The sequence below is a fragment of the Pseudoliparis swirei genome, chromosome 17 (genome assembly GCF_029220125.1).
Source record: "Pseudoliparis swirei isolate HS2019 ecotype Mariana Trench chromosome 17, NWPU_hadal_v1, whole genome shotgun sequence".
Lineage (NCBI taxonomy): Eukaryota > Metazoa > Chordata > Actinopteri > Perciformes > Liparidae > Pseudoliparis > Pseudoliparis swirei.
Window position 1 is genome coordinate 3,454,962 of NC_079404.1, and position 20,000 is coordinate 3,474,961.

The 20,000-nt window shown below is 44.3% G+C and overlaps 1 protein-coding gene across 1 annotated transcript in view; it reads right to left on the reverse strand.

Moving 5' to 3' along the window:
• Positions 1-3,665: 3,665 nt before the first annotated feature.
• bcl11aa (BCL11 transcription factor A a) overlaps positions 3,666-20,000 on the reverse strand; it is a 57,539-nt gene continuing 41,204 nt past the window's right edge. The window contains exon 3 of the mRNA XM_056436196.1: positions 3,666-10,271. Coding sequence (XP_056292171.1) covers positions 8,032-10,271 — 2,240 coding nt within the window. The 3' untranslated portion in view covers positions 3,666-8,031. The remainder of the gene's footprint in view (positions 10,272-20,000) is intronic.

A 20,000-nucleotide genomic window follows, 5' to 3' on the forward strand; every position in this document is an offset into this window, starting at 1 on the left:
AGCTCAATATGTATAGAAGTAGCTCCTTCTAGGCAGACGGAGGCTGGCCCAGGGGCGTTTGTAGGATTAAAAGATGGGGGGGGGGGGGTAAGCCCCGAGGGGAGTCGTAGGCTTCAATATATTTTTCGGACCCTGGATATTCATTGTTAAAGACAGAATTCCAGGGTCATAATGATATTTTATGCTCATTTGGACACTATCACTGAGATAAAAATGAACTAGTTCAGTGTCAAATATACCATTCAATGGGAAAAAAATCTAATAATAATATATATTTATGCAAAGAATAGAGAGATGTCGATATTTATTCATTGTATTTCGAATTTGCTCCTTCAAGTTTCCCTTTCATTTGTCAAGTAAAACTAAATGTAAGCAGGTAACAATCGTTAATAACTACCGATGTATTATATTATATATACAGCCACATTCTGTAACTACCTGGACTTAAAAGTTTACTCCGTGTGTCATTAACTTTGAGCTAAACTCCAGGCTGTTGTTGAAGAGCAAGAAAGCCAGCAGCCTCCCCAAGGTCCTAGTGCCCTGGGATATATCGTTAAGTTTGATGATGCTATTTGATTGTAATTTGAAGAGGGAGAAAACATACAAACCAGAATGCACACCTATATGTATGTTAGACTTATGAATAACGTGTCCATGCGAGAAACAATAGTTTCAATTAATGACGTCACAAAAACAAAAACAAAAGCCAATAATGCCAAATTATTTGAAGCCCATCTAAAATACGCCTAACGACGAAATATGGGCTGGCCAAGGCAAAACCTGCACTTGTGTGGCATAGCACAGTATGTACAAAGGTACCAGAGTACACTCAGTAGGATGAAAGAAAAACAAAACACACACACACGTACACACACACACATACACACACAACCATACATTCCTTTCCTTTATCTTGATTCTATTGGAAAACTGTTGCGCCAAGGCCATATGTTGGCAAAAGTGGTGTGAAAACATGCTTTTCTCTTTGGAGAATCTTTTATTGTGTAGGCCGCGAGACAAATCCATGCATGTTGAGTTTATGGGGGCGGGGGGGGGGCGGGGCTGCAGGTCGCGGTTGTATAGATTTTACAACGGTGACAAACACATTATGCTTTTCCACATAAACCAGCACAGTAGAGCCCGAGTAGAGCAGAAAAAGGGTCTGAATGCTTCACGGGTTTATAACACGATGAATTCATCACAGGGAGATAGAGAGGCAGAGAGAGGAAGTGAAGAGAGAGAAAAAAGATGGTGCTCATTCGTTTTTATTCGTCCAGGCGGTGCTGCTGGTGGCCGGTCGCAATTGTTTAACAGGGACTAAAAAGGAAACGGCTGCCACCCGAGGTGAGCCTCACGGCGCTACCTAACCCTCTCCACAAAGCGTGGTGTGCCGTCCGGGTAGCCTGGAAAACGGACTATAAAACACTCTAAAGTTGAGTTATTATCGATCTTTAGGACACCTTTGGTCTTTTCAGCAACATCCTGCGTTGACGGCTGTTCAGTGCCCCTCAATGCAATGTACCTGGCACTTGTAATGGTCAAATAAAGTACTGTTGTGTCATGTGAACATGGAGCGAAGGTGATCAGGAGTTTTATAGTGATTTAGTAGAGTTAAAAAATACGGGGTAGACCAGCCTGCTCTTCGTAAAATGAATATCTTTCCACATTGGGGGGTTCGAGGAAGTAGATACAAGGTCTCTGGGTCTTGATCAAGATAAGGAGCTGACCCTTCCGGACGAAAGAGAGGAGACTTCTTCTTTGAAGTTGTCGTATAAATCGGAATCAGCCCTTTTGTGTGTTTGACCGATGTTGTTTAAAGACGGCTGTGACTGTTGCTTCGTTGAATCTCGTGTCCCGGAGTTCCCTGAGAAGCGTTGTCAGAACTTTCCTCATTGCAAGGAATTAAATAGATGAAGGGAACTTTGAATCAGAGACTTCATTCCTTCTTTTCCAGATTGAGAGAGAAAATCTTCCACTACACACTCCAACTAACTCCAATACAAACCCTCCCACGGTAAGAGCGTGTGATGGAGATCAATGCCCACAAGAGTCTATAGGACTCCATACAAAAAGGACCTCACGAGATTCGGGAAAAAGGAAAGAAAAATCTTCATTTTCAAGATCACATTTTGCTTTTCATCCCTTACCACTAAACTAAAACACGGTTGTTTTATTGTTGGCACAGTACTCAGTTCCAGAAAGGAGTTTCGATCATGTCATTGTGGATCTGTTGGGACCCCCTTCCTCCATCCTGGGGTTTCACCCACCTCAGAACGTCGGATGTGGTGGATCGGGCATTCGTCGGGACTTGGGTCGCCGGGTTTGGTGACGGAGGCCCACAGATCACTTCGGGGTCACCACCGTCTGGGTCACCAACATCTGGGTCACCACCATCTGGGTCACCAACATCTGGGTCACCAACATCTGGGTCACCAACTTCTGGGTCACCAACATCTGGGTCACCATCGTAGAAGTGCAGGAATGAACGCAGCCGATGAGGTTGAACTCTTTGGCTGTACACCTCTGTGGCACTCAAATCTCGTCACCTTTAACCCCTCAATGCCACTTTGTCGCCCTGGTTACGATACCTATACCTATGTCACCTATATTGTAAGCCACCCCACTAGGCCTGTGTATGATGTGCTCCAAGCAGAGTCCCCATACACCGGTATTATTAGGAGAGCTCATGTTTTTGGTGGTGTGTGCCGTTGCTCAATAACATCCAAAGCTTTGAATGGCAGGTCTATCGATGTGCTTGAGAGGAGCAGGAGGGTGTGGTGGCTGGAGGAAATAGTGCTGGTGATGCTCTGCGACTACTGAGCAAACAGTAAGGACATAATGATATTTACTTTAATGCACTATGTGAGAGAACGAGTGCGTACACATGTATTCATGTGCGTGTGTTATGAGTGTGAATGGCTTCATATAGGGGAACGGCTATTATCAGCAGCAGATACTGTGCTGGAGGGGAGGAGTGACATTCATTGTGCATACATGTGCTCTGAGATAGCGTGCAAACTATAAGTGAAAATGGTGTGATGCCTGTACACACACACACACACACACACACAAACACACCCACACCACAGGCATGTACTGAAAGCAGCCCTATCTTGACCAACAGGTAGGATGACACTGTCAGGAGTTTTATAAGCTTTAAGCCCCACCCACACACCCTCCAGGGCAAGATAGTGAACGCTCTCTCTCACACACACACACACACAAATGAAAAGTCATAAAGTACATATAGTACAGGACCAAAGGCTAGGGTGAGGCAGGGGTTGGAGGACTGAGTTCATTGGGTTCAAGCAACACTGTGAGACACCGAGGCCTCATTAGAGAAAGCATGTGAAGAATATGCCCTGGCAGGTCACCAATAACACCTAAAGCACACACATACACACACACACACACACACACACACACACACACATGCACACACCATTATAGAGATTTAGGGGGGCAGGACTATGCACCCTGAACTGCATGTTTGTGAATGGTGACTTGAAGTTATCTCTGAGAAATACATATTTACGATAGACAAATTAAAGTGATGGTAATTCTAAGAAGGTGAGAGCAGTTGCAGATAATACCGGAGGGCAGGAGTAACAACACACATACTCATGCACCCACACACACACAGTGGAGATAAGCGACAAGTGCCATTATGCTTTCATTTTTTTTATTAATTGTTTTTCGATAAAGGGACAAAATGGGTGTGTGAACAGGATAATGCAGACATCTGCCAGAAAACACAGACAGTGGTTTTCCCAATACAACTGAACAGAGACCCCGAAAAAGTACAACAGAAAACCGAAGAGCTAGGTTTGTCCAATGACCATGGGCCACCATTACAAAAGAAACCAAATGAATCCAAAATGATATTATAACCAAAAAATAAATGAAAGGAAGCCAAAACTAAAGATCCATTCCATGTCTCTGTTTTGAACAGAGCGTACGGTAATAATAAATAGTAACTCCCATAGTAAAACATAAAGTTCAAGTTCAAGTTACAACAAACAGCTCTCAGAATAGGAATAGAAAAGGCTGATAACAAAATATTCTGCATTGCCATTTACAAAAAGTCTCAACTCAAGCAGGCTTCTCCTCGTCCCCCGGGTCATTTTTAAATATGCTTTGCATATGAAAAATTTACCCAATCTAAATATAAAGCACCATTTAGTATTTGGCAATGAAAAAAAAACTGCAAAAACATTTAAATATTTTTTTTTATGTGTTTATTTTTTTGACGCTTGTTTTCGTAAATCCATGTACTGCATATGACGTTTATTTTCATTTTTTTTTTTTTTCGTTTTTTTCCCTCTCTTCTTGATGTTGGAATGTAGTCAGGTGAGAGGGGTGAGAGAGACAGAAGCACACAACAGAACAGGCCGACGTCAGCTTGCATTACTGCATACAAGAATGGCAGCAGGGGTGGGGTGGGTGGGTCGGGGGGTCAGGGGTCCGAAACCAAAACAAAACAAAGAAGATATGTACAACCACCTCTGTGGAACAGGAGACGGCGGCCATCTGATGGCCCGCGATGCCTCCCGGTGCCACATAACTTTTAGCTGCTTTTTTTTTTTGTGGGGTTTTTTTCCATTTATTTCTTTAAACATACAAATAATTTTGCACTATATTATCCTGCCAAATTAAAAAAATATACCGTGGCAGCTTGGCATTTTTTTTCCACTACCAAAAAAAGGTATGGTAAATACCTTTAGAGAGAACAAGCAACAGTTAAAAATACGAGCCTCAATATAAATACTATAGTGCCTACTCTAAGTGAACATTGAATTCAAATACAATTCTAGAAATACAGAAAAGGTAGACCATAAATGTGTTTAAGCATAGGAACCGACATGAGTGTGCATTTTCCTATATTTTAAGTTCTTTATTATATATTCATATATAATCTTAATCCTTTCCCCCAATGCAAATTGTATTTCAACCTGAAGAGCTGTGAAGAGCCAAGGCAAAATAAAATACAAAACCATCACAGATTTTTTTGTTTGTTTGTTTTTTCGTCTTTTTTTGTTGTTGTCATCATTATCATATATACTGTGATCTGAGTCTTGAACACCACCAAGACGCTGAGGAAAAGAGAAAACGACAACAAAACTTAAATACAGTTTCCCCCTAAAAGATAGTGACGTGTCATCTGTAAAAAAAATGTTTATTTCTCATATCTAGAATTAAAGCAAGATTAATACAAAAAAACAAGATTCTCGCAGGGTGACCAACAATATTTAAGTGTCTGTCGTCTAGCCAGCAAGGTCTACGGATGTTTAGGTCACAATACAGCTCCTTAAAAGTGTTCTCCTGTGGCCTAGGAGCGTTCCATTCTGTGGCCAATGAGCGCACCATTGTGTGGCCTAGGAGCGCTTCATTCTGTGGCCTAGAAGCGCTCCATTCTGTGGCCTAGGAGCGCTCCATTCTGTGGCCAATGAGTGCTCCATTCTATGGCCAATGAGTGCTCCATTCTGTGGCCTAGGAGCGCTCCATTCTGTGGCCAATGAGTGCTCCATTCTGTGGCCGAGGAGCGCTTCATTCTGTGGCCAATGAGTGCTCCATTCTGTGGCCTAGGAGCGCTCCATTCTGTGGCGAAAGAGCGCTCCATTCAGTGGCCAATGAGCACTCCATTCTGTGGCCTAGGAGCGCTCCATTCAGTGGCCAATGAGCACTCCATTCTGTGGCCTAGGAGCGCTCCATTCTGTGGCCAATGAGCGCTCCATTCTGTGGCCAATGAGCGCTCTATTGTGTGGCCTAGGAGCGCTCTATTCTGTGGCCTAGGAGCTCTCCATTCAGTGGCCAATGAGCACTCCATTCTGTGGCCTAGGAGCGCTCCATTCTGTGGCCAATGAGCGCTCCATTCTGTGGCCAATGAGCGCTCTATTGTGTGGCCTAGGAGCGCTTCATTCTGTGGCCAAGAAGCGCTCCATTCTGTGGCCTAGGAGCACACCATTGTGTGGCCTAGGAGCGCTCCATTCTGTGGCCTAGGAGCGCTCCATTCCGTGGCCTAGGAGCGCTCCATTCTGTTTCCTCGTAGGAGCATCCGTAACTCAGACCTTCTTTTTTTTTACAGACCTTGCCGACAGGGTGAAAACTCAGCCCGTGCTAAGCACTGGGGGTTTCTGGGAGGGGGGGTAACAAATTGACAAATGGTCAAAGGTGAAACGGCAAGGGTACAAAGGTCAAGGTATATGAGGGTGGAGTTGCTGGCAACAGATTATGGGTCTCCTCTTGTACTGCTTCTAACAATGGGACTCTGGTCATCTGACAGCATTTCAACAGCAATTTTTTTTTCTTTCCCCTTCTGCGTAAAACTTGTAAACTGGGAAAATTGAAACAGTGCACTTCATGTCCTATACGTGGAAATCTAACTTTCGGACTCAACCCGTGTGACCAACATTGCGTCACTGTGGTAAAAACGCAAGAGAGAGAGAGAGAGAGAGATGTCTGGTGTTCGCTCTCGGGCAGTGCGACGTGTGCTCGACTGGAACTGGACGAGGGAAAAGAAGAACTCTTCCTTTTGGGTCGGAGACGATACAAAATGAGCGCCGCGTTAGCCTCTGCATACTGATTATAATCATCACATTCACTCTTTTTAAGAGCCTGGAATAGAGATATTTTATTGCAATTCTTTTTTTGTTTGTAAATGTAATTCGTGGTTAATAACCCTGTTTTTGAATTTTTTTTGAAAAAGCAAAGTGAAAGAAATTGCCTCCGATCGCCGTAATACGTACGCAGCTTCCAGTTCTGTGTAGCTCTCTGTCGGTCTAGCACAAAGTTATTTGAATGCTCTCAAATAAAGTTAGCCTCAACGTGGAGTTCATATATTACTTTATGCATTGTTTCCACACACTGACATATTGAACGAGGGTTAGATACGCGACGTGAGCCGTAACCCCTCAAAGTTCAGGATTGTACATTACAGATTACCTTTTTTCTCAAAAGTACCTCCTTACCGGAATAAAACAAAAACCACAAATAATTCAGATATACACAATACTGCTTGCACCATGCTTGCCATGAAATCCACATATTTAAAGATAGCCTATTGAACATGTAATAGGTAGCTAAATGATGATGAACGAGAATTCTCTGATCTTTCATCATGAATTGTCACAGTCCATTTGAGCAGTCAGGTGCTTGATGCAAGGACCTTTCCTCGGTGGCTTAAACCTTTTTAGCTTGATCTAGTGTGACCCCCAAACTTATACCAGATAAGATTATGGCCAATGCAGTCGAGAGAAATCAAAGGCACTCTTTCTTATTCTACCAAATGATAGTACAAATTGAATTCTTAGCACACCCTTGTCTTTTTGAAAGAATTTGTGAAGGCTGTTATTACTTTCAGTTTAGTTATCAAGCTAACGCATGTTTTTCTTTTTCTTCTTTTTTTTAAACCCCGTGGGAACATGCTGTCTTTTACAAAGATCAGGATGAGTGCATTTCCAGGGTCACAGACTGTTCACTTTTTCCATGTCACGAAACAAAACTGTACATGATATGTGTGACAGAATGTATGCAGCGTGGATGTATCTTTCTTGTCTTTTCTCTTTTTGAAGAATAGAAAGAAAAAAACCGAACAAGAGAAAAACAGCAACACATTTACTCAACAACTAACCAACCAGGGACAAGTTAATTTCTTTTCTTTTTTTTTCACTTTTTTTTGTTGGGATTAGCAAAAACATACTATGCATGCTGACTAATTCTTAAAAATGGAAAAAAGGAAAAACTCAACAAAAAAAAGAAAGGAAAATAGTACACGACATGTAAATTATTGCACAAGAGAAAAGGCTCGAAGTTTCGCTTCAATGCAAGAGTATTGCCCCCTATACAGATCATGCATTCAATGGGTAATGGAAACAGGGTGTGCTGGTGCAGAGCACATGGTCTTAATCTTCCACCAGACTGGCAAAAGTGGAGTGTTTGGGTTGGGGTAATTCTACAAGGGGCGGGGCATCAACAGGGGACTAATGGCGGGCATAGCTGTGGGGGGGGAAAAGGTCCCACTAGTTCGGCCTTCTACTCTGACTTTATTTCGGTACTCAAAGGACGGTCACTGTGCCATTTTTTCATGTGTTTCTCCAAGGTGCTGTAGACACTGAAGGGCATCTTACAAATTTCACACTTGTACACGTCTTTGCCCACCTGACCGTGAGTCTTCATGTGGCGAGTCAGTTTGGAGCTCTGGGCACAAGCGTAATTGCACAGATCACACTTGTAGGGTCTCTCCCCCGTGTGGCTGCGCCGGTGTACTGTCAGGTTACTGCAGTTCTTGAACACCTTGCCGCAGTACTCGCACGTGTCACTCCTGCGGCTTTCCTTGGAGTTGGGTCGCCCGTGACCCCCGAGGTGCGGCGTGCTGCCCCCGCTGCCCGTTCCGCTGCGGCCCGACATCCCGCCGTCCAGTTCCCCCGGAGGGGTGGAAAAACGCAGACTGCCGTTCTCTGAAGAATGCTCGGACGAAGAGGCGAAGGGCGATTGTCTGGAGTCCCCAAAGTTCAGAAAGGGGTCCTTGAGTTGTCGTGAGGCGGCGTAGCCAGCCAGCCACTGGGAGTAGACATTATCTGTGTTAGGGATTGTGGGAGTGGGCAGGTCGAATTCCTTTTCCAGCTTGATGCGCTTAGAGAACGGACTGATAGGAGTGGGGCTACCCAGAAGCAGTTTTTTGGTGAGGCCGACGGAGGCGGACTCGTTCGGGGACGCTCCCCGTCCGTTGACGGTCGAGACGGAGCCCTCCGCCCCGCGGTCCGTCTCCATCACCGAGTTCCCGTCGCACATTTCGCGATTGTGGTGGTGGTCTTGGTTGAGGTGGTGGTGAAGGTGAAGGTGGTTCTCCTTGGCCATGGCGTTCCGCTTGTGTGCGCTGAGGGCTTCGCTGAAGTGGTGCATGCTGGCGGCCAGGCCCATCCCTTGCATCACCTCGGGAAGCGAGCGAGGGATGGAACCCTCGTCGGCGACTCCTCCCAGCCGGCTCCCGATGCAGCCGTTGTTTTCGTGCTGACGCGGCGCCTCCAGGGTCAAGCCGAAGTGATAGCTGTTGCTGGTCCTCCTGGCCGCCCTCTCTCGGTTCCGCTCTTCTTCGTCCTCCTCTTCCTCCTCCTCCTCCTCCTCTTCCTCCTCCTCCTCCTCTTCTTCCTCCTCTTCCTCCTCCTCCTCCTCCCCGTTCTCTCGCAACATGCGGTTGTTCTCGCTTTTCAACTTGGCCACCACTGACTTCAGGGCGTTGCTGGCGCTGCCCAGGTGCTCGCTGGTGCCCGGCTCCGGGGAGGAGGCGGTCGAGAGGCCGTCTTCTGACTTGCCTGTGTTTGGCGAGGACGACTTGTGCATGTGTGTCTTCATATGGCGTTTCAGTTTGCTGGCCTGAGTACAAGCGTGATCACACAGGTGACACTTGTAGGGCTTCTCTCCCGTGTGGCTGCGCCGGTGCACTATTAGATTGCTCTGGAACTTGAAGGCCTTGCCACAAAACTCGCAACACTTTGATTTCAACGGGGTGGCGGAGGAGGGCGTCGCACCTGCGGAGGGGAGAGGGGTGGTGGGAGTGGTCTGAGAACCCACGGGTGACTGCATGGAGCCGGGGAGAGGGGGTGGGGTGGCGAGATACGGGGGTTTGGTGCCCCCTACACCTCCTCCACTCACTCCTCCTGTCTGGAATGGTTGGAGCAAGCGTTGCATGGGGCTGGGCCTGCTGGGGGACAGTGGGGGAGTGGACCCTAAATTGTTTCCCGCCAGCTCTCGTAGCCGCCGCGAGAAGTCCATTGTCGGAGGGGCGTCCAGGGTCAGAGGGGCGTTCAGGCGCAGCACCCTGTCGAAGGCACTCGGGTGGTGGGCTGCCAGCGCCAGCTCCTCTGGGCTCAGGTGGTGGGCATCCAGGTGGTTCCTCGGAGGGGGGCTGAAGAGGGGTGGCGTGGGAGGGAAACGCTGAGGGTGGCCCCCGCCGGCGGCGCCGATGGCGCCCATCACGCACCCTATTCCGACACTTTCCCTTCCACCAGAGCCCGAGCCGGGCATGCGCAGGAGGTTGAAGGGGCTGGCGTCGGGTGGCAGATGGAGGCCGTGAAGAGGAGGCTGCAAGGGGCAATCTGCGCCCCCGCCCAGGGAGGACGGCCCCCCCATGCGCGGGGTGAGAGGGCTACCGTGATCACCCTCCAGGTAGATGCGGAAGCCGTGGGTGTTCTGAGCGTGCTGCAGCAAAAACCAGGCGCTGCCGTACGACTGCTTACAGGTAGTGCAGGTGTAGGTGGTCGGCTCCTCTTTACCTGAGAAGAGAAGAGAAGAAAGAATCGGGTTAGGAGGAACTCCATCATACATATCCATTAAACACCGATAGCATTGGAATTACTGTACGTCGTGACAATGCAAATCAAAGATCAAATCCTGCAATGCTGTTAATTTAGGAAATGTCCACACGGTTGCATAACAGCACCGCGTACAGAACGGAGTCCGAGCAACTCTTTTCAACTTTCAGCCACTGTTTCATTGGAACCTGAGGCCGAACTGTTACAGCTTTTAAGAGTGGCTGGCGCATGGTGTTGAGGGCTTTTCCAAATACAAAAGTAGCTGTTATTGAGGTCATGCCCCACATGAGTAGCATGTGAGAAATAGTCTGTGTTAGTGTGTGTGTGTGTGTGTGTGTATTTGTTTTTCTCCCAGACTGCTCTAGGACATGATTTCTCCCTTTAGACTGACTGTGAGTCCTCCATTGTCAGCAGGAGAACAAAGAAACGGGCTTACCCGGCAGACTACCACTTCCTACTGATCTACCAGAACAGAGGCTCACTGATAAACACAAGAAACACTCAGGGAACACAAGAGAGTCATTTACACTTTTTAATTGCTGCTTTCTGACTCTATCGACAGCATATATATACATATACAGTATGTATATATATGATTATATATACATATATATGTATATATATGTATGTATATATATGTATATACAGTGTATGTGTATATATATGTATTTATATATATATTTATATATGTATATATGTATATAAATATATATATTTATAAATGATAATAAAAAGATATCTGACCAACTATGAATTTGTTTCATATATATATATATATATACGATAATAAAAAATCTGACCCACTATGAATTCTTTTTTCAAGAGGTTGGGAGGTTGGGACCCTATCAGTAAATACATTCCCTTTGATGTGACTTTGTATTTTGGCAACAAAAAAAGAATAAGTATCAAATGTATGCAAGTCTATTCATGTCCAACGTATTCGAGTCACATTCTCTCACGTGAAGTGTTTACACTCCCCCAGAACACCCAGACGCCTCGGGAAAAGAGAAAACAGTGTAAGAACGTTTAGGCTCCAACCCGGAGAGCGGAAAAAATAAAACCCCTGCAGTCGGCCGGCGAGCTTCTCTTCCTCTCATCGCCCCTTTCAGCGGACGATGAGAGGAATATTTAAAACAATAATTGCCTTTGAATGGCCTCTGCGATGATGACCTACGGAGGGACCCCGCGGCGCACGTGTAATCTCATTAGTGGGACCGAACGGACGGCCATCGGCTCGTTTACCAGATTAGATGAGAACACCACCCCCCCCCTCCCCCCTCCCCCGCCGTCGCTGCCATTCAGAGCCTTACACGATTAAGCAAATTCATACACGAACGCTCACAATCAAAGTAAAATACACTCGAGTACATAACGAGTCAAGACGTTTGTGATTTCGGGGGCCGCCGTTTCGACGACGGCGATGAACGGAGCGGGCTGGGAATCGGGAAAGTAAAGTGCCGCCGCTCTGGAATATGAATATGCACTTTGCTCAGCTTTAAAATCAAGACTCACGAGCCGGGAGTCGCACGCAGAAGAGCTCAAATACTGACAGACAGCACTAATACCCCAGAAATTACTTCATTACCTCGTCGCGCCATTAAAGACTACCCTCAAATCGTTTCCAAGAATATCTGTCCGGATCAAATTTGCGGGAAAGAAATTACAAATATTTGACATTCATTTCAAATCCTGCTTCGAGCTGATGCGCGTAAATGTCGGGTAGGCGTGGGTGGAAATGCAGTTTATTTATGTGATGACTAATTATATCGACGCGTCAAAAGTCGCAGTACATAATACACTTTAAATGCGTTTTAATATGATCGCGAAATCTGAATAAGGCTGTCGTTTAGGGCTCGCAATATTGATGCTAATTATCTCTTTTTTTTCTTCGGTAAAAAGCTATTTTGCTGTACGGTGTCATGAACAATAAATGGCCCAAAAAAAACAACGTTTACTTCAGTAAGGTGGATAGTAAAAAATAATACACACAAAATAGGACGAATCTCTTTGCTAATTACCAGAAAAACAAACATGACAAATTAGCAGTGATGCTAAAAGGATGTCGTGGAAGCTTTTATACATCTGCACACTGCAATTTACCCCTAATAGCCAGAAGGAGTCAAAGAGGTTGTGGTAGGAAAAAAAAATGAAAGATTCAACACAACATATCTGCAATGGGAGCATCTGTGTGTGTGTGTGTGTGTGTGTGTGTGTGTGTGTGTGTGTGTGTGTGTGTGTGTGTGTGTGTGTGTGTGTGTGTGTGTGAGTGCTAAAAAGAGATGTAATTTCCCTTCTAAACACACATTAACACCGAAAAGACACAATTTGCATTCATCAGGATTATGTTTGGTGTGTTGTGTTCAATGGCCTGTGTGTAGACGGGGTCCTGTCTCTTCCAACTGATTTTACTCCTCCTTTTTGTGACCATCCCCTCCCGTCTTTCTGCACACACACACACACACACACACACGCGCGTGCGCTTGTATTCCACGTGACCGACGATTAGGAAAGGCAGCTAAATTATGGATCGTTAAAATCGCCACCAATTACCGCTAATTGCTGCCACCTGCATCGGGTCTAACCTGTGAATACCATTTGCATTTATTGATTCATTATTTTTTTGTTTTTCCTCTGTAAACCACTCTAATCCTGGACACTGACAGTATTCTACAGCAATCATCCTTTAGGTACACATTGCTGCGACATGGGAACCGTCATTCATCCAACACGTACGAGGGCTCTGCGTTTCTCTTATTTTGAAAAATAAAAGACTGTCATTTTTTTTTAAACTGGAAAATGCCCCCTGTCACGAACGTGACCGAGTTAGAGTCTGATCTTTACGTTATTGTACACATTTAATGGATGTAAATGTACAGAGAGCTTAATATCCAACGGTATGTTTCCCGTGAACATTATTTTGAAGGAAGCCCTCCATCCCCTGAAGGTGCACCTTCTTTCATACAATCCAACGAGAGGGGGTCAACTTTTGGTTAAACTGGGATTGCAAATTGCAAAACAACACATCTTTTTTCTCCATGTGAGGTAGTGATGATTCTGACACTGGAGTCCAAATAAACCCCCGAAATGTTATTCATACACGTGTGGAAATGGATGCATTGAAAAAAAAAGGGGGGAGGAGGAGGAGAAGGGCTCCGGGTGTGTGACTCCATCTCATCTTCTACACCCAAGAAAACACGCCGTCGACTGATGAAAGCAAAGCGTCTGCGTGTAGGATGTCGTCAGCAGAGCGAAAAGAACTTCAGAAATAAATAAAAAATGTGAGCCAAAAATATTGAGTAAAATAAGCGAGAGGCACAACAGTGTAACTCTTGAGCTAATACGCTCCTTTTTGGACTCCCAGCTCAGACTTGTCTGCTCACTGATTGAAACTGTAAGGTTAATGGATTTTAGAGTAGGCGACCGCCACACTCTGTCTCTCTGTAATATACTCCCATCAGCCACTTCATTAGGCAAACTCTCCACCACCGGGAGGTGGAAAAATGAAGTGAGGAAGCGGACTGGAGAACGGTCGATGAAGACGGATAGTTGGAGGAACAGGGGAAGAAAGAGATGAGATAAGGAGGAGTAATCCCTCTGGTTTAGACGGAGGTGACACACACCTGCTGCAACTTTTTAAAGTTTGCAGACGGCAGGAATGTTAAGTAGGGAAAGGAGAGGAGGGCGGAAGGAGGGAGGGAGGGAGGACTGGGGGTAAATAATAGCATCCGGTTCTTTACCTGGGGTAAATGTCAAAGCCATACAGCCTGGAGGGAGACACACACACACACACACACACACACATACTCCACACACACATGCGCACACAGTTCCACAAATGTCCTCCAACTCAATACCGGCCATGCTACAGTGACACGCACATGCATTAAGCCCTATTAGGCCAAGGGCATCGCCTGGACACTTATGTGGTGGTGCGAGATGGGGGAGAGGAAGGCGGGGAAGGCAGCTCGGCTCGTGTTTCACGACACCTCTCTGCCTGCGTGTGTGTGTGTGTGTGTGTGTGTGTGTGTGTGTGTGTGTGTGTGTGTAGTGCTCTGATCTGATGGCTGTTAAAAAAAAAAGTGAAATAAGCCAGTGCAAACCGACAAGACACACGATACGTCCAGGAGAGGGGTTTAAGTTTTTTTCTTCTCTGGGCTAAAATGCTCTGAAAACATTTTTTTTTTTTTTATGTCTCAAACTGCATCATGGACCAAATGCACATTTTTGATTTGTGTCATAATGCCTCGACCGAAACAGATTTATTTTCCCAAAAGATTATTTTTTACATTTGTTTGCTTACAAATTACATTTCTGGACGTGATCATACACTTTGTCGTCAGGCTTGTCCGCTATAATAGTAATAATATTGAATATATATATTGAGGATACTGTGTAAAATGATTTAACCCTCCTGTTACCTTCGGGTCAATTTGACCCCATTCAATGTTTAATGTCGGTGTTCTTTGGGGTCAATTTGACCCCAGGCTGTTTTTCACTGTGTCAAACATATAAGAAATATCAACTTTTTTATATATTTAAAGGGCTATTTAGGTAGTCAACAAACAAACATAAAGTACCTCACACTTAAACTTGGAAAACAATATTATTTCTAATAATTTTCTGGAGGTTTTAATTGCTGGGGTCAAATTGACCCCGAGGGTAAAATATGTCAGTAAATATAAAGGTAACAAGAGGGTTAAACATTGAATGGGGTCAAATTGACCCTAAGGCAACAGGAGGGTTAAATGTCCCTATTTTTTTTACGGTTAATTTATGAAATAACTAATCACCACGGCGACGCTCCTCTCTTACAAAAGTGGGGAAACAAAGATGGATGCCAGAGCTTGGTCGGACCCACAATTATCTGACTGGGCCTCATATGGACTCCACCATGTGTTCCCCTTGTATTGTCTACCCTCTCCATCGCTCGCCTCCTCCTGTCTTTACGTCTCAATAGTTTTCCATCCCTTACTTTCTTTGTTCTTTAAGTACCCCCCCCCCCCTCTCCTTCCATCCATCGTGGCTCTCTGGAGGTGTCCTTGGCTGGGTCCACCCCTGGGTGAGATGATAGTAATTGAGGTAATGGAACATCGCTGAAACCGGATTAGCTACACATACTGGGGAGTGAGGGACGATGTCCCTTAATACAATTTGGTATTTCTGCCTGAGCCTCGGGCTTTCTGGATCGGCTGCTTGTATTTACATCACATCTTTCCCCTGATCACCCCCCCCCCCCCCCCCCCACACACACACACACTTTTCTTATAGGGATACCTGGACATTTCACGAGAATATCAGCCTTCTCTTAAAGTGCACATGACGTACGCAGGCAAAACAATCTAAATTAAACAAATAATAATCATGGGACATTCCTTGTGCTTTAATATGACCTGAATGCAGGTAGGGTTTGAAGGAGAATTACCAATATTTGTACGGCTGACATACAAGTCAGTGAGCAGAAGTAGTAGATGAGTAATAAACACAAGGTAGCAAAAGAAACAAGAGCTTCATTGTTTATATTTCTATACCTGACCAAAAACAGAACGACATCCCACTGGAACTGATGTAATATTCCTTTTAAACGAGGCAAATTAGAAGGAGTTAGCAGAATGTGATATGGGCAATAATCTCACGATCATAACTGATAATAATCGTTGTGAGATAATGAGCTGTGTTTATGTCGGTTTCACCCTTCTTTCTTTCATAATCCCTATTTCATGTTCAGTGACACATGTGAGTGTTAGCTGATCAACATTGAGATTAACATGGATTTGTAATGTAGCCGAGGCCCAATGGGAGCCAACCATCCCAGTGAAATGTGTGTTTTTTTCAAAGGGTATAACCTAACCAATGCCAGGGTCAAAACCCAGCATTCATCCCTCCATCATCAAAAGTTGTGGCTTTCTGCCTCGATTCCCAGTCAGTTATACTGCCCAGAAGCACTTTATCATACCCTTGTTGTCATGTGAAAATCCTGTTACCCTAATTGTGGCTACTTTCATGTTTTAATTTCAGAACTGCGTGTTCTCGCTTGAGCTGCAGGAATTCACCGACCCTCGGGCTCATATATGTGGAACCGTTTCAAAACCCTGTTGGTTAGACTCGAGAACACATGTTGGCCAAGTTCACAAACAAGGCTGTTATGAAATTGGGGAGACCAACAGAAAAAGAAAATAAGACCATTGTTGCATACTCGAGTGATATCGAATTACAGTTTTTTTCGATTGCTAAACGACAGTGGGCACAACTGGAGTCACATGTGCAAAACTCTAACCACAGTCTGCACTACCAACAGTCACCTGAGCTAAACAGTTCACATCACCTGCAAAAGTCATTCCAAGCAACACAACTCTTAACACATGATTCAAAACATGCTCAATGCAGCCAAACACTCTGCACAACCCTCACTGAGGGAACACACACTGTCACTCAGAGTACACTGAGAGTAAAAACACGAGCATCAAACACCAATACAGAAAATACTAACTTTTCATCTTTACAGTTTGAACAATTTCAGTGACTTCAAACAAAGTAATATTTTCTTCAAAGAAAAGAGTGACATTCTTTCACATGATTTATGAATTTATTTAGAACATAACAATTCTTTAAGGTAAATGAAAATTAGCAGTTTGCTTCAATAGTCTGTAGTAATTTACGGAATTACAGTAATGAGAAAAAAAAGGTAGAAACTAAAAGTACATACTGTAATTCGAACAAATAATTGAGGGTCTAATCCTGCCTCTAGCATCAGGCCACATGTTGTCATCAACATCACATCTCATGTTCTCTCTTGCCACCTGGGGAAGAACCTTCTGGAGGGCCTTATCCATCCCTGGCAGTCCTCTGGACTCGTGTCCTCACATCCGGCACGCATGGCTTCCAAAAGAGACATTTGGTCATGTGGGTGGTGACCAAACACTTGGTTCACGACATTACATGACATGGTCTATAAGTGGAGCCCTTATTTCATCTGGAATAACAGCTCTTTGTCTTCCTCCACGCATCCCCCTCTCCCTGCCACCCTTCTCCCTCCACGAACACGTCTTCCTTGTTCCATTTCCAAAATGAGTCTTTCTGAGCTCTACCTATATATACTGTAATATATATATACATATATATATATATGTGTGTGTGTTCACTCACAAGTCTAAAACAAGACACCTGCTTAGCCTTTCAGCTGAAATTGCAATCATCAGTGTTTGAAAGGCACCAGGCTGAACTCTATTCCGTTTTGAATGTGTGGTTCACAGTTTTGACAGCAGTGTGTTAGCATTTGAACAAAGTGCTGTAGATCCTCAGTGTTGTGCAGGTTGTGGTTAAAGTCATGGGATAAGTGTTAGAGTTTTGAAAACTGTGTTCAAGCAATGAAAAACAAACTAGAGTTTGGTCCACATGAACTGCTGCTGTGCAGACTGTAGTTAGAGTTTTGCACATGTGACTCCAGTTGTGCCCGCTGTCGTTTAGCAATCGAAAAAAACTGTAAATTGTCACAAAAATTGCTGTAATTGCTATTTTTCGTTGCGTGTAACCGGGTTTGAATTCTACCACAACCTCCAGAGCCCAAACCAAAGAGATCCGCACCGTCCTCCTCTCGCCCACAAGTAGTACGCTCTAGCTTCCCCACTCACTGAACGGCGAACAATTGGAATGCAAACAGTGGCGGCCGTCCGCGCGCTGAAAGGGAAAATGCAGTCGGACAACAAACAGCAAGACGCCAATTGCTCAACCAACAAAAGATGCGCCGCTTGGAAGAAATCGGCCTCTTATTACCGGCTATGGGGTTGCGACTAGATCAAAGCTACTTCCTCAAAGGTACAAGAAGAGAGCGCCAAGGAGTGATCGTAGAAAAAAGCACTTCCCCATTTATGAATACGGAGTCATGCTGAACCGTGTAGGAGACGTAGCATCTTACTCCTTCCACAAAGGACATCACGTACGTGTTTTTTCCGTGGGGTGATCTCAGGGCGAGGCGGTGTCTTTGATCGCATCGAGGAGGCCGAGGAAACCTTCTCCGTGACGTTACTCGAGGATACGCCGAGGACGCGGTGTTGCGACTTGAAGGTTCTCGGCGTATGCTCCCAGGGAAAGGGCGTGTCTGATAGGTGCAATGGCTTCTGAGACCTGCATGTCAACGCTAAGGAGGGCAGCTTCTAAAAACACCGGGGTGACGTATTACGAGACCGACAATCCAACAAGCGCGCCCGTGTTGGGAGACGGCGGGCGAGGCTTGAATCTCTCTTTAAAATCTCTGAAGCATTCTTTACACAACTACTTCCATCACTTTGTGTGTACTTTTAAACAAATCCACTGCTTCAAACAATGTAAAGTACCCAACAAATAATATAAAATACCCAACGAATAATGTAAAATATTCAACAAACAATGTCAAATACCCAACGAACAATGTAAAATACTCAACAAACAATGTCAAATACCCAATGAACAATGTAAAATACTCAACAAACATTGTTAAATACCCAACGAACAATGTAAAATACCCAACGAACAATGTAAAATACCCAACAAATAATGTCAAATACCCAACGAATAATGTAAAATACCCAACGAATAATGTAAAATACCCAACGAACAATGTAAAATACCCAACAAATAATGTCAAATACCCAACGAACAATGTAAAATACCCAACAAATAATGTAAAATACTGAACGAATAATGTAAATTACCCAACGAATAATGTAAAATACCAAACAAACAATGTAAAATACCCAACGAACAATGTAAAATACCCAACAAATAATGTCAAATACCCAACAAATAATGTCAAATACCCAACGAATAATGTAAAATACCCAACGAATAATGTAAAATACCCAACGAATAATGTAAAATACCCAACGAACAATGTAAAATACGAAACAAATAATGTAAAATACCCAACGAACAATGTAAAATACCCAACGAACAATGTCAAATACCAAACAAACAATGTAAAATACCCAACAAACAATGTAAAATACCCAACAAATAATGTAAAATACCCAAAGAATCTATGTAAAATTTTCAAAACATTTAAAAAAATTAAAAGTTAAAACATTTAAACCATGTTAAAGCTAACTCTGAGTTAGCTTAAACATTATAACCATGTTTAAGCTAACTCTAAACATGGTTATAATGCCGAATTTATTATTTGTTGGGCTACCTTTATAAATGCAAGACTTGCAATAAATATTACGGTATTAATCTGAGTTGAGGCCGCTCTTGTCATCATCGGTCTCCACCTTTTCAGGGGGACTGGAATACTAAAACGCTTGAGAATGCTCTGACATGCTGTCGCTGTTCTTTATAACACGATAATAAAATACTCTGGAAACTTTAAAGAAACATCTCCCGGTAACACCGTTTTTAATCCACTTAAAAGTTGCCCGATTCCCGGCCGCTCGATATCAAGGTGGAAAGCAACAAATACTGTCACATAAAACATATCGAGTAGCTCCAAACAACGGAATAATGATCCGGTGTTTTTCTATGGACGAACTATGAAGGCATTCGAATTACCCAAAACAACAATGGATTATTGAGCCGGTCTGATACACGCTGTGTGTGCGTGAGAACGTGTGTGTATCTGTGTGTCAGCCACTCGAAGCGGATGAGCAGAAAATATCAATACTGTCTGTCCCTGTGTGTTGGTGCGTGTGTGTGTGTGTGTGTGTGTGTGTGTGTGTGTGT